Source organism: Engraulis encrasicolus, chromosome 23 (assembly GCF_034702125.1).
Source record: "Engraulis encrasicolus isolate BLACKSEA-1 chromosome 23, IST_EnEncr_1.0, whole genome shotgun sequence".
In the NCBI taxonomy this organism is placed as follows: domain Eukaryota; kingdom Metazoa; phylum Chordata; class Actinopteri; order Clupeiformes; family Engraulidae; genus Engraulis; species Engraulis encrasicolus.
Window position 1 is genome coordinate 22,075,498 of NC_085879.1, and position 14,745 is coordinate 22,090,242.

At 46.1% G+C, this 14,745-nt stretch overlaps 1 protein-coding gene across 2 annotated transcripts in view; it reads right to left on the minus strand.

Annotated features, from left to right (window-relative positions):
• The window catches only part of maml1 (mastermind-like transcriptional coactivator 1), a 37,301-nt gene that overhangs the window by 6,518 nt on the left and 16,038 nt on the right, over positions 1–14,745 (minus strand). The window contains exons 2-3 of one of the 2 annotated variants that reach the window (XM_063189679.1): positions 11,849–13,393; positions 2,844–3,128 (exon numbers count right to left, since the gene is read on the minus strand). In XM_063189679.1, coding sequence (XP_063045749.1) covers positions 2,844–3,128; positions 11,849–13,393 — 1,830 coding nt within the window. Of the gene's footprint in view, positions 1–2,843; positions 3,129–11,848; positions 13,400–14,745 lie in introns of both variants that reach the window. The other variant, XM_063189678.1, reaches the window with a different exon arrangement.

Sequence of the window (14,745 nt, forward strand, 5' to 3'; positions counted from 1 at the left end):
ATAATTATTTAGAAACAATGCAGCACCTCCAATATTCAAATTTAAAGAATAATGTTGTCTTATACATAAACGCTGAAGTTATACTGATCTAATAGCCCATTTAGGGAGGTATACACACACACACACACGCACAAACAGAGATACACGCTCACACAGTGCCAAAACAGTCATTTATGCTGCAGAGGCTCCACCAACTGGCCAAACTGAGGAATTACTGGAAAAACCAGTGTGGCAGTTCTCATCAGGTACGCTTAGTGCACACTAAATGACAGCTCATTTCCTACTGTCAAAGGCAACTCAACAAAAAAGGAATTTGACCTAGGAATTAATTATGAGAAATGCAGGGCTCTCTCATTCAACCTCATCCATTCAACAATCCATTATGCTCACAATAAGCAAAATGGGAGTCTTTCATCACATCAACACAGAAAACAGAAACAGAAAAATGCCCTTCGCAGCACTGTCCAACATGTTACATCTGTAAGTGACCACGTATAAGGGAAGCTGTGGTACTCTAAATGCACTAAGCAACAGACTGGATCAAAAGACAGACACATGCTACATAAAACCAATTTCCAGCCTTAATTGAATGAAATAAAACATTTCCTTGGCCTTTTGGCCAATCTTAAAGGGCTTAACTATGGAGCAAACTCATATAAAGTAGGATCTTACAAATTAAAATACTGAATTATGAATGATGCTGGAGACGACCATGAATCCGAGTCAACTCAAGACTAAATATTAATGATTCCGCAGCATTTTATTTTGTACATCCAGGCCTGGTGTGCCGCTGGATATCTTATTTTCCTTTGAGTAAACAAAGGATCTTAAGATAAATTCCCTTTGTTTGTAGAGGATTACTTAAGTTCACCTTGAGTCACCTCGACAGAGTATTACACCAAAAGTGAAAACTCCCAGGTGTGGAAATAATGTTTCACATGGCAGCAGTGGCTCACAGTTAGAGGTGACAATCCAGGAATCAGGAAGTAAAAATGAAATCCTTTTCCTCTAACACAGGGAACTTCACCAAATAGCTTATCTGTCTGGATACAACCCGCTGAATCAGAGCTGTTTGGACATAACAATTGTAGCAGGTGGTTTGTACTGTATGGCCCTGGGTGGTGATTCATTGAGAAAACTATCTATCCATCTTGTGGGAATTTATCTACTCGTATTGCTTAAAGTGGTAAATTCGCTATTTTAGACATTAAGCCCTGTTTGTGTGACTTCTGGGGTGAAGTAGAGATGTTCTCATCACAATTTTGACATTAGGTGCTGAACGGAGCATTTGGGTATTCAAGACTGCAGCCCCCCCACCTTTACATTGACTCCAATGAAGCACTCAAGCAATCGATCATAAAATGGCATTAAACTTTCGTTTGCAGAGACATGAAACTCACCGAGTGGTCAGAGGTGGGCAGCGATACGTTGGCTCGAAAATCACCGCGAAATACGCTTCCAGAGAAGATATATCCATTATTGTCCGTCTTCATTGATTGTATTGGTTTGACTAGTATTACTCCGCGCGACCGGAAATGGGGGTGCGTTTGTTTACGTTACCATCTATGGTTTGTATGCAAGCTGTAGTTTTTGTAGCCAGTCCCGCTCAAAGATAGCCGTTCTACCTCGCTCCTTGATGTCTACATAAACAACACACTATCGCTACCTACTGGCTGGATGTCTACTGCTATTCAACGGCGTCTGGGGAAAAATAGGTCCGCCAAATGCTACACAACAGTTAGAAGGCATATTTCGCTGCAATTTTCGGGTCAATTTATCGCTGTCTACCACTGACCACACGGTGAGTTCCATGTCTTCTCAAACAAAAGTTTAATGCCATTTTATAATCGATTGCTTGAGTGCTCTATTGGAGTCAATGTAAAGGTGGGGGGGCTGCGGTCTTGGATACCCAAATGCTCCGTTCAGCACCAAATGTCAAAATTGTGATGAGAACATCTCTACTTCACCCCAGAAGTCACACAAACAGGGCTTAATGTCTAAAATAGCGAACTACCACTTTAAATTGTCAGATTAAATTTACGGAACTGTTTCCACAATTGACCTACCCATCTTGACCCCACAATTCAATCAATTACAATCAGCTGACTCAGAGTTGGTTGGATTTTAATGTGGAACGAACTCGCCTCTATGAACACAGGACTCACTTCCACCTTATTTGCAAGTTTGTCGTGCTCCCACATCATTTCCAGTCTGCTAGTTCCTGTTAAGCTGCCCATAGCCCTTTCTGAATGAAAAGCTACCATAATAGTAATGGCGCCGCCAAAGAGGGTAGATTAAAGAAAGAGGATTCAAACTCCGCCCACTCCGTCACCAATGCAAAAGATAGTGCTCAAGTTTGGTCTCCTAAGGGGGCCTTGTACCCCCTTGGTCTCCTAAAAAATGTTTGCCTGACATCACATGGATCCTGGAAAAGTCAGAACCTGAAGTATCTTCCTCTTGAAGTATCTATCCTCTTTGGTGCCGCCAAAAATACTGAATCAAACCAAGATATCGCAAAACACGCCCACTCAATGGAAAAGCGTGTGCTCAAGTTTGGTCTCCTAAGGGGGCGTTGTCCTCTACTTTTTCTTCTCTTTTTTGCGCAAGACTTGCGCTACCGCCATCTACAGCGCTAGGGGGACTTCATTGATTCTCAACCTCAGGACTCCGAAGGTCTCCTAACCGAAGGTCTCCTAAAGGGGCGTTCACCCGACATAAAGTGGATACCGGAAAAGAAACAAAATGAGGCTTCTTGGTTAGATCCACCTTCTTTGGTGCCGCTCTTGTAAGCGAGGATTATAAGGTGAATATGCTGCTACTTGTGGTGGTGTACTCGTACTGACCTGCTCCCCGGCGAGGAGCTGCTGCTGCCTCTGCTTCTGCACCATGAGGAACTGCTGCTGCTGCTCCATCAGGTGCATCTGCTGCTGTTGCTGCTGCTGCTTGAGAGCCTGTGCTTGGGCTTGGGCCTGTGCCTGCGCCGCCTGGGCCTGCGCCTGGGCCTGGGCCTGCCCGCTCAGGTACGCCGCGTTGGCATGGTTAGCCGCCATGGGGTTGCCCGCCTGCTGGCCCGGCATGGCGCCGCCGGGGCCGGGGACGTGGGGTGCCGACGGGTAGCTGCCCTGGTCCTGGGGGTTGGAGAATGGAGTGGAGGAGATAGATGGAGAGGAGAGAGGAAGGTAAAAGAGGACACAAGTTAACAATCGTCACACATTTAGTCATTGTAGCAGTGTAGCACTCACACAATGCTCCTTGATCTATGGAAAACACTGGGAAGTGCGCAGATATTAGATACAAGTTCAGGCTAGGCTAAGGTGCGCAATAAAGAATCAAGCTATGGAACAATACCAAGAGATGATGCAGACAATTCACAGAATAAAATATAGTGCCCTACAGAGCAAAGAGGCAGTAACTGAGCATAGCTCTGAGCTGAGTAAAATTACTTAAAAATGACTCTGTTGTCCACTCTAAGCAGCTTTAGGTAGATTATTGACATGACCGTTTTGTTACTCAATATTACCACATTCTTTGGATATTGATAATTTTATTTAAAAGGTGCACTGTGTACGATGGTGGCCAGAGTAGGTATTGCAACTATGCTGCTCATTAATACCGCACTGCCTGATGCCAAATTTAATCTTCTTTACATGAATATTTACTGAATAATAAACTAACCAGTATGACCAAAGTACAGTATTGTTTTGGAGCTTAAAAAAGTCTATTTCTGGAATTTCAAAATGGCGGACATGGAGAAGATCCACATTTTCATGTATGAAAGGTGCAATTTTCCCAGTCACAATGAATATTAAGAGTTTGATTGTAGTGCTAAATTAATTTGTTAAAAAGGTAAGTTAACATTTGTGAATGGGCAGCATGGATTCTGGAAAGAAACTGCTAGAAATATTACACAGTGCACCTTTAACTTTATATTTTGATATCATTAAAAATAATAATAGTAAATGATTTTCTTTTTTTAAAGATATTTTTATGGGCTTTTTGCCTTTATTTCTGATAGGACAGTGGAGAGTGACAGGAAGTGAATGTGGAGAGAGATGGGGTAGGGTTGGGAAATGACCCCGTCCGGACTCGAACCGGGGTCCCCATGGGCATGCAAGCCCAAATGTGGGGGGCTTAGCGCACTGCGCCACAGCACCCTCCCGTAAATCATTTTCAACAACAATGCAGTTACTGCCTTTTTACTTGGTAGGGCAGTATAGCAGTTTTTACAACAATGAAGGATATGGGTCATAGGGCAGCGTAATGGTGAGATGTGGGTGGTTGCACAGTACAACCACTAGGGGGTGTATGTCTTACACTAATAATGCTTTAGATTCCACCACTAGACACAGGGGAAGAACAGGGAGCAAAAGAATGGCCATAAGGATGGTTTGACGTCATCATCCGTAGGAGGTGTTGAGGCCAGAATTTTAAATCAGTCCTTCTCAGTTTGGTACTGTAGAAAGCTCAGAAGGCCGCACTAACTACAAACTTGGGTACAAGATCTAGACTAGTAATTGCTCAATCACAAATAACACATTTGACCCCAAGTGACCAACAGAGCTCTCAAAAGCCTCATTAGCAAATCTCCACAATCAAAATGCACTAGCGGTAAGCCAACAACAATCACAGGTCCTGTTGTGCACACTGTCAATTCATAATTTCCATAATATGTGCCAAAAAAGGGATGAACTATTGCTGAATCTATGATGTCACTTTCAGCATCAACTCAAATAAAAAAAGTCACATCTTACAAGGCAAATAACTAAACAACAGGAATGGATGCGATTTCCACTGTTTTATTTGCCTCTGGTCCACAAAAACAACAGAAATCAAGATTCAGATAACTCTTCATATTCAGCTGTGACTGCTAAAGTCACGTTAAAATGGAATGAAAGCCATCAAAATCAAACCGCTAGTGAGAGACTTACCATCCTTTCTAGAGGACACCACGGATGTGTTGAACAAGGTTGCCACTATCCCCAATGTCCAGTCTCAGTTTCTAGTCACGATGGACGTGGAAAGTCTATATACGAACATTGACCACCAGGAGGGCCTCAGCGCACTATCCCATTACCTCTCTGGCGCTGGGGACACTGTGCCATCTGAATTTTTGCTACAGTTAACGGACTGGGTTATTCACCATAATGTGTTTTTATTCATGGACGAACTGTATCTACAGAAGATAGGGGTTCCTATGGGGTCCTGTTTTTCACCAAACTATGCATGCTTGTTTTTGGGTCTGTGGGAGAGTCAGTATATATTGAACGCATGTAATCCGTTTTATGAGTGTATCACGTGGTACGGGCGTTACATTGATGACGCGTGTATGGTCTTTAATGGCTCTGAAGCTCAACTACTCGACTTTCATAGATATGTGAATTCTATCAATCCCAATATACGCTTGACTCTAGAGTATTCCCTCACCAGCATTAACTTCTTGGATGTAACCATCTACAAGGACTCAGAGGGTAAACTCCATACGACTCTGTTTAGAAAAACTACTTCTCGTAACACCATCCTCAGAGCTGACTCTTTCCATCCCCCACATCTCATAAATAATATCCCGTACGGTCAATTTCAGCGCTTGAGGCGCATCTGTGACAATGACAGTGATTTTGTGTCCCAGGCTGATTCGATGACACGGAGATTCAAGGAGAGGGCGTACCCCTCTGACGTCGTTGAGCAAGCATATACCAAGGCGCGCTCCATCCCACGCAATACCTTACTTATCAAGAATAGGCAGCGTCGCCGAGAACAATCACGTCCGTACTTTCGTCACGACCTTACAGCACTCTATCGCCACGCATCAGACGCGTTATCACAAAAAATTGGTCTATAATTCAAAGCGATGCCCAAACTACGAGGTGTGTTCCCTGAACCCCCAGTGCTGTCATTTTAAGCGTGCACCATCCCTTAGGGATAAACTCATGCAGTCACACCTCAAAGCGCAGAAGAGCCAGACTTGGTTAACGAGACCCATAGGTACCTATAAGTGCATGCACTGCCCACACTGCGCTAATGTCACCCAAGCAAAGGAATTCGTTGACGTAAAAACTAACAAGTCATATAAACAAAGGGACTTCATTAATTGCAACACTACCTTTGTTATTTATAGACTAACCTGCCCATGTGCTGAAGGCTTTTTTTACATTGGGCGCACGAAACGGCGGTTGAGGGACCGTTTGGCTGAGCACAAATACGCCATTAGAATTGGGAACAGCGACTACCCGATGGCCAGACATTTCAGCGAATGTCATAACAGTAATGACACATTCTCAGGATACAAGGCGTGGAACATGTGAAACCGCTCGTGAGGGGTGGTGACAGATTAAAAAAACTAAATCAGAGAGAAAATTTCTGGATCCATCACCTAGAGGCCATGGAACATCCTGGGTTAAACGAGGATATTGACTTCACTTGTTTTTTATAATATACTTTATATAATGTATAAGTAATGGACTCGTGATGTGCTTCCTACTCTATATATTTTTTCTACTGCACATTTTTTTCTATTGCTTATGTTTCTTTTTAATATCATAGTTGTGATGGTCTAGTATGTAGTAGGTGTTCAAGTATGCATTGGGAAGGGTGGTGGGTGTTTACTTTGGGGTCACATGACCCTTGTGTCACCTTATAGGTGAGGCCTGGCTCCTTGTCCTGATGACAAAGCCCTGATGAAGACCAGTGCGGTCGAAACATGTTGGCTTTTTTAATCATGTGTTAGCCCTATTACAATAAAGGCTTTTTAACGGACTTCCTCTTTTTCCACCTGGAGTTGCCTGGATTTTTTCCTTTTTGAATTGAACTGATCCCCTTCATCCAAGAGCACCCAACAAATACTTTAAGAAGATACTGCGACTTGTTTGAGCTACCAGCCATTTTGTGTTTTTCTGGAATGAAAGCCAATCGTCAACACGACCAGAGCCTTTCCCCTTGGTGTTTCAGCTACTGCATGCACTCCTGCCCCCTTGTACAGAGGAGGAGAAAGTGTGGCAGGACAATCTGGTCAAAGATCAGCACTGCCGTCTTGCACCATCCCTTGACACCGCTCAGCTCACCGGCTTCACTTCCAATGAGCTGAATCTGTGTCACCATCACCACACTCTTTACAAACACCACAACACAACCAAAACAAATTTCACTTTTAACACTACACTACAAACTGCGTCCATCTTTAAAAAATCCATTGCCTTGCCATGTCTAGCTATTTTAAGAGCTAAATAAGATGCAATAACAGTTGTCTTTCTCTCAGATAATTCAACATTTTGATTCTCAACTCATTTTCAGGATTTTCAGTGGAAACTAAAGAAAGCCATAGCAGGGACATCTCTAGTGGAAAAAAAGAGGGCAGTGGGTAAAAAACAAGTGACATAAGCACAGATACACAAGAGCAATGAAGCAGAAAAATGAGCAGGGAAAGCAGAAAGAGAGAGAGAGCGAGAGAGAGCGAGAGAGAGAGAGAGAGAGAGAGATATAGAGAAAGTAAGTATCTCTTGTCTTCTCTCGCGAGAAAGGAAAAAACCCAAGCGAGCCAGAAAGCAGCTATATTTAAATGGAGAGGGGAGGGGAAGCGAGCAGTGGGAAGGGGAGCAGAGGGGGGCTGAGCCTAAAATATACTTCCGAGGACTTCTGCCAGAGGAGGGGGTGAAGCGCTCCATGAAAGAGTGCTTTGTCGTCCGTCCCTCCTCCCTTCCTCCCTCCCTCTTGCTCTCTCTCTCTCTCGCTCTCCATAACTCTCACACGGGGCTTGTATCTAATGCTTGCACGGCCTAGCCCTGCCCCCACCCACTCTCACTCGGGGAGCGAATGAGGGAGAGAGTGTTTGTGTGTGTGTGTGTGTGTGTGTGTGTGTGTGTGTGTGTGTGTGTGTGAATGCCTGCTTCTTAGCAACCATCTGCCTGACCCAGACACACACAAACACACACTCTCTCTCACACATCCACAAACACATGCACACGGTCACACACACACAGTGTCCGTCTCACTAGCGCCAGGGCCTCAAGCCAGACAAGCAGGGACAAAAACACACTACAAGACCCAGTCTGCTGTCAGAGGGGAAACAGACAGCAGCTACTACTACAGAGAGAGAGAGAGAGAGAGAGAGAGAGAGAGAGAGAGAGAGAGAGAGAGAGAGAGAGAGAGAGAGAGAGAGAGAGAGAGAGAGAGAGAGAGAGAAAGTGTAGGAACACAGACCACAGTCCGTGAACACACACTGTTCTGTGCCCCATCTACCCACTCTGAACGATGATTCATATCCGAATTAGCATCCGCCATGAAGGTTACAGCTTGAGTGCACCATGTTATCTGGTGCGTTTCGTGTCTGTAGTACACAGGTTTACTAACATGCTTGAGCTTCCGGGTCCCTTGGCTTCAGTTTCACAAGTGGCAGAGACGGGCATGTTTGTAAAACAAGGCTAACTTACATGGTCAACTTACATATTTTAACACCCATAAACTCCCAACAAACATCCATCCATAAGCATCCAAACGAATATTGGAGGTAAAAGCAGTTCATATCTGCACTGAGGTGCATTTCTCGAAAGTGTAGTTGTTAGCCAGTTGGCAACTTGGGTAATTGGCAATGGGAAATTGCATTGCAAACAAAGTAGCTAACATAGTTGGCAAACTCGAGAAACACCTTGAATTGGTAAATCTCACTTGGATGAATGAAAACAAAAAGGGGCGAATGTTTGATAGACAAGTGTAGGAATTTAGAGGGTGTTTTTTCAAACTGTAGTTGATTTGTTTACTCGCACCCAGAGTTGCCTTTCATCCTAGAATGTGAGCGTGCCTAGCCCTTCTGCTACTTGCTAACTGAACTGGTTATGAATGGCGATTCGTAACAGAACGCCTAGTGCCGTCAGGTGCCTGTGGTTGGTTTGGATTACAGTGGCGTGTGGTACATGGTTGTGAGTGTTTGTGGTTTGTCTGTGGCAGGTTAATGTCCTTTAAAAATACCTTTCTGCACTTCTGTACTACCCAGAGTCGGCTGCTGAACCACAGTGACAACTGTTAGCATGGGTTTAGAGCAGAGAGAGGGTCCAAGGCACTATGAAGTAAAGTCAAAAGTCCTTTATTTTTCTGAGTGGGACATCCTCTCTCTGCTAAACCATTAGCATGGAGATGTTGGATGATGCTAAGATTCAGTTCATTCAACAGAATAATTATAATAATTATATTTCACTTAATTATTTTTCCATTCAAAGATCACATAAAATATGTCTAAAGGGCCATCCTTTGGATTATTAAAAACAACTTTTGAGACAGGTTAAGAATCACAACGCAGCGTTTTCATTAAAACCCCAATAACCTCTGCTACTGCACTTCACAACAACTTTTCATAATCCCCTGAAGGATGGTAATGTCAACTCAGAAGATAGTTTTAGATTTTTCTGGTCCTTGGCTGGACACAGCGCTTTTGAGTGACATTTATAGAGACCTCCTCAGTGGCTGTGCGTGGCGTTTACAACCACATATTACATTCCTATAAAATGACATCAAAATTGGAATGGGGTGGAATCAAATCTGTTTTAAGGAAAACATTTGAGGAGCTCTTTATTTCTAACTAGCCTACCTTGTTGTAACCTGGGAAGTCAAGACCCAGCTCTTAATAAAAAAATATATCCTAGATTTTAAAAACACCTTCAATTAGCAATTAATAGTCTGTTAAGAAAAAAAATCTGTGAATGAACTTGAATGTTAAGGTCTAATACAATAATATCAATTTCTCAAAGTTTAGCAAAATGGATATGTCATTTTGAAACAAAGCTCTCCATTTCTCCGATGTAGGAAGTCAAGACCCAGCTCTTGTTTGGTATGTAATATGCGACTAGCTGATCTGAGAGAAAGTTTTAATATGGAAGAGGTGGTGTGAGGTATGCTTGTGGTTTGTGTTAAGAGTGTTCTTGTGGCACTGCCTGACAACTTTCTGACACTTTGCTTCCTGTGCTCGTATTACAGTGGGCGCAGCCTGCCTGCCTGCCTGCCACACACAAAGCAGCCGCGCTTCTACAAAGGTGGATGTGCGTGCGAGTGAGGAAGTGCAGTATCTGTTTGTGTGTGTGTGTGTGTAAGGATGAATGAATGAGGTCAACTGAGGCAGAGCGTTTTGCAGCTGCAGAGTCAGAACGGTGAGGATCAATTAGAAGGGAAAGAGCTCTGTTCAGCGCCAGACTGCCGCCTAACCGAGATCGAAAGTGTGTGCGAGAGAGAAAGTCAGAAAGAGAAAGAGAGAAAGACACACAAAGACAGAGAGAAATAAAGAGAGAGAGAGAGAGAGAGAGAGAGAGAGAGAGAGAGAGAGAGAGAGAGAGAGAGAGAGAGAGAGAGGCCGTGTTGACAAGACGGTGGACAATTACTGTATGCTGAAATCTAAAAATAAACCCATCTGAGAGAGACGATGCCAGGTTGCTCTCCAAAATCTAAAATCTTTCCTGGAGGCCCTTGAAGAGAGAGCATCAGAGAGGTTTCGTCAATGGCTCACTGAGTTTTTATCGTTCATCTGCCGCTGCTCAACCAACCAACCAACACAGGCCCAGCCCTTACAGCCTGAATGACTGCGTCAAAAATGTAAAAATATCCAGTCCAAGCAAAGCGTGTGTACTGATTTCAACTTTCGCTTTTAATAAACTCTGTTCAAAGGATCACGATGACTGAGGAGAGATGGTCGTGCATGGTAGTGACTGCTGTACTTTTTAAAGAGCAGTTATGTGAAATATCAGCCAACCTCAAGTTCAGATCTGCTGAAATATTAGTTCAGGTGAAAATGTTGCATCACAGAACACTTCACTTCAATTTTTTTGGCAGCACCAGTGCATAACTGAACAACTGAAACAATTGCGAACTGATTACTTAGCCTAAACTTGCAAAGTTTTCTCTTGTTAAATAAATGGCACTTGTCAACCGGAGTGCAAGTTGGCCAATACCACTACCAATAATTATGCACTGCTGACATCTAATAATAACTACAGTTTTCCTCCTCATAGTGCCAAGTTCCATGCTTTGTGACATGGCTGTCATGGCTCAATTGCCAATCACGGAAGAGTGAGCGCGTTCCAATATGCGACCTTGCGTCCTCCACTTGTGCTTGTGGCTTTGTACCAGGAAGTAATATGTCATGATGACATCACTGACAACAGCATTATATTTCAATATCTCGCAAAAGCTCAATTGTAATGTCATTTTCTCATTTGCAATTGGGATGGTGAATGAAGAATAGTCCCCAAAAAACTGTTTTGGCTTGGCTGACAGCTGGGAAACTTCATTGTTTTCTCCACACAAGCCACAAGCACAAGTGGAGCACGCAAGGTCGCATATTGGAATGCACAGAGTGTGTTCCATGTCCTGTTTCCACAGCAAAGCAAACACAGCTTGCACTTCACACCAACTGAATGGAAGAACTTTTTTTAAATGCTATAAAAGCCAATCAAAAGCATTTTTCATAAATCTTACATAGTTTAATTTCACTGCATCATTGGCACAACTGGAACTGGGTTCATGTTATCGGATTTTCCCTTAGCAAACCACTAACTTTAACAATGAGCCTACAACTTTAAGCTAATTTTAGGGCTTTAAACTAATGTTTTTGAAGTGGATACCTGTATTATACATATATATACATGGGGTCCACTCCAGAGCTCTTTTCCGAATTCTAGATATACAGTATATCTAGAATTCGGAAAAGAGCTCTGGACCCCATTTCTCGACAATTCTGTTGCCAGCCAGTTAGCAACTTAGTAAGTTGCCAGTGGGAAATTGCATTACAACCAAATAAGTTGCAACTTAGTTAGCAATGACATTGGTGAGAAACGCACCCCTGCACGTATAATAACCATAACCTGTAACTGACCTGTGGATGCTGCATGTGTGGCGGCGCGCGGAACGGCAGCCCGGCGGCCTTCTGCTTCATGTGCTGCTGTTGCTGCTGCTGCCGCATCATGTGTAACAACGCTGCCTTCTGATTGGCCGCTGCTGAGGCGGAGCCCGGGCCCTGTGGCCCCCCCATCGGGCCCCCTGCCGTCTCGAAGTGCGTCAGGGGCTTGGTGTTGCTGTAGTCCGGCATGGACGACTGAGGCCCTCCGGGGCCCTGGGGGTGCCCCATGCCCCCCTGGCCCGGGTGACCCAGCATGCCAGGGTGGGCGCCGGGCGCCCCCATGTAGCCCCCGGCGGTGCCCGCTTTCGGGGAGCCCTTGTTGGGCGGCTGGCCGGGCATGAGCATGGCCTTGGGGTTGGGGAAGTCCTGCTGGTAGAGGGACGGGCTGGTGGGCTTGTCCAGGCCGTACACAGAGCCTCCGAGCGGGCTTTGCGTAGGCGGTGCCGCCTGGGACCACGACGAGGGGTGGTTGGGGTGGCCAGGGAACTTGGCGGCTTGCTGCGACTGCTGCTGTTGCTGCTGCTGTTGTTGTTGTTTTCTCTGATGCTGCTGTTGCTGCTGCTGCTTCTGAACCTGCTGCTGGCTCTGCATCATCTGGGCCCGCTGCTGCTGGGCCGCCTGCTGCTGCGCCGCCAGCTGCTTCAGCTGCTGGGCCGGAGACAGGTCCTTGGGGGGTCCTCCCATCAAGTGGTTCTGCTGCAGCTGCCGCGACTGGGGCTGGCCCTGAGGAGGCTGCTGCACCTGGGACTGGGGACCGGGAGGCTGCTGCTGCTGCGGGGGAACCGGCAGGGCCGGGGAGGAGGACGCCGAGGCTCCGGCGGCGCTGGTGTTGGGGGAGCTGGTGTGCATGGCCGGCCCCGAGAGACCCGACCGCATGTGGGGCGACGACGTCCGCGGCTCCGGGTCGAACGTCGAGCCCGGGAACTCCGTCTTGATGCTGGCCAGGTCCGGCGGCAGCTGCTGCGACATGGGCCGCGCTCCTGGCGTCGTCGTCACCTGCGGCGGTCCCACGGCGGCGGGCGGCATGTCGGGCTCCTTGCCGTTGCTGTCCAGCGTGTCGTTGAAGATGTCCTGGATGTCCTCGTAGTCCACCGAGCTGTTGAACTCCTCCATCAGCTCCGACCACTCCTGCTCGTTCAGGTTGAGCTCGGTGAAGATGCTGTTGCCGCCCGTGCCGCCCTGCGTGGGCAGGATGTCGTCCATGGGCTCCTGCTTCAGCTCCTTCAGCAGATGCATGTCCTGCTCCCGTGACGACGAGCCCCCACCACGGCCGTCCAATCCCGTGCCGCCGTTCTGCTCCACGCTTCCGTGCGTGCCGTTGTGCAGGAGCGAGTCGGGCCCCAGGCCGTGCTTGGTGTCCAGGGGCGAGTGCGGGGGCATGCCGCCGTTGGAGCCGCCGTTGAGGCCGCCCTCCAGACACGCCTTTTTAGAGGGCGGGTAGCCGCCGCCATCTCCGAAACCGTTGATCTGGTCGCGGCCCAGCGGCGAACTGGCGCTCTCGAGCTTCCTCTTCACCGTCTCCTGCAGCTGGAAGAAGGGAAAGAGAGAGAGAGAGAGAGAGAGAAAAAAAGAGAGAGACGCCAGTAAGTATACATGTATTTTAATGTCATGAAAAGCATCAGTTTCATCATTATTGCACATGAAACTGCTTTTGTTTTAGCCAACAGTGTACACACCAATTAGTATTTCGTGCAGACCAATTAATGATCTAAAATAATTTAACTGATGAACTTAATTAGCATCTCATCTTCATTCAATCTGATACATTCATTCAGGCACACTGCACATCGTAAAAAAAAAAAGAATGCACAGAGAAACGCCAGCCAGTAGTACACCAATTCATTCATGCACCCATGAAAAGCAGTTGTGCTGCGAAACAGCGTTCACAATTCTGTATTCTCCAGAGAGTGAAGAAGATATTTAAAATATTGGATGATGAAATGACGTTCTTTACCCCAACAAGAACAATTAACAGGAAAACAAGAATCTAATCATCATCCAATAACGGACTCAAGCACAGTTTGCAAATCGTGTCCAAACCCTTCTCTGTAAGAGGAAGTGCAAGTGTGTACAAATAACTGTTTTGGCGACACTGTCCAGCGCTACAGCCGTGTGTACACCGTGCTCCCTTGGCTGCGAACCAGTAGGCCCTTACACCCACACAAGATACGGAAGTGCTTACTCATTGTGGCTGCTCAGCTTACACTCGCACTATTCAAACAATTCAAAGCAGTAGCAGCTCACAGGCCCTTCAGCCCTCCCTGAAATGTGGCTTGAGAGTTGAGCGACTGACTGGACTCCCAGATGTGCACGTGTGCGCGCAGTGCACGCACACAGACACCGACAGACAGACAGACACACACGGAGGAACACTCTTAAGAAAGAGCACACACAAACACACGACCAACCCCAATGCGTTTCCAACCTGTACTTAGCGTTGTCACCTCTATTCAAACAATTCAAAGTAGTAGCGCTCAAAGGCCCTTCAGCCGTCCCTGAAATGTGGCTTGAGAGTTGAGCGACTGACTGGACTCCCAGATGTGCACACGTGTGCGCACACACAGACACGCATGCACGCACACATGCGCACACACACACGCACACACACACAGAAGGACACACTTAAGGAAGAACACATGCACGGACACACACACACAAATGCACGCACATGACCAACCCAAATGAGTTTCCGACCTGTACTTAGCGTTGTCACCTCGTCAGCTGACCACAGAATCCACATGTTAATGGTAGGTGTGAACAAAGCCTGGCTGGGAGACTTTGAAACCATTAAGCTAAAACAGCAATAGTCACAGCAGTCCCACACACTGTCCATTACACATGGCTCTCAAAGCTCAAGTCATTCAGGAAACTCA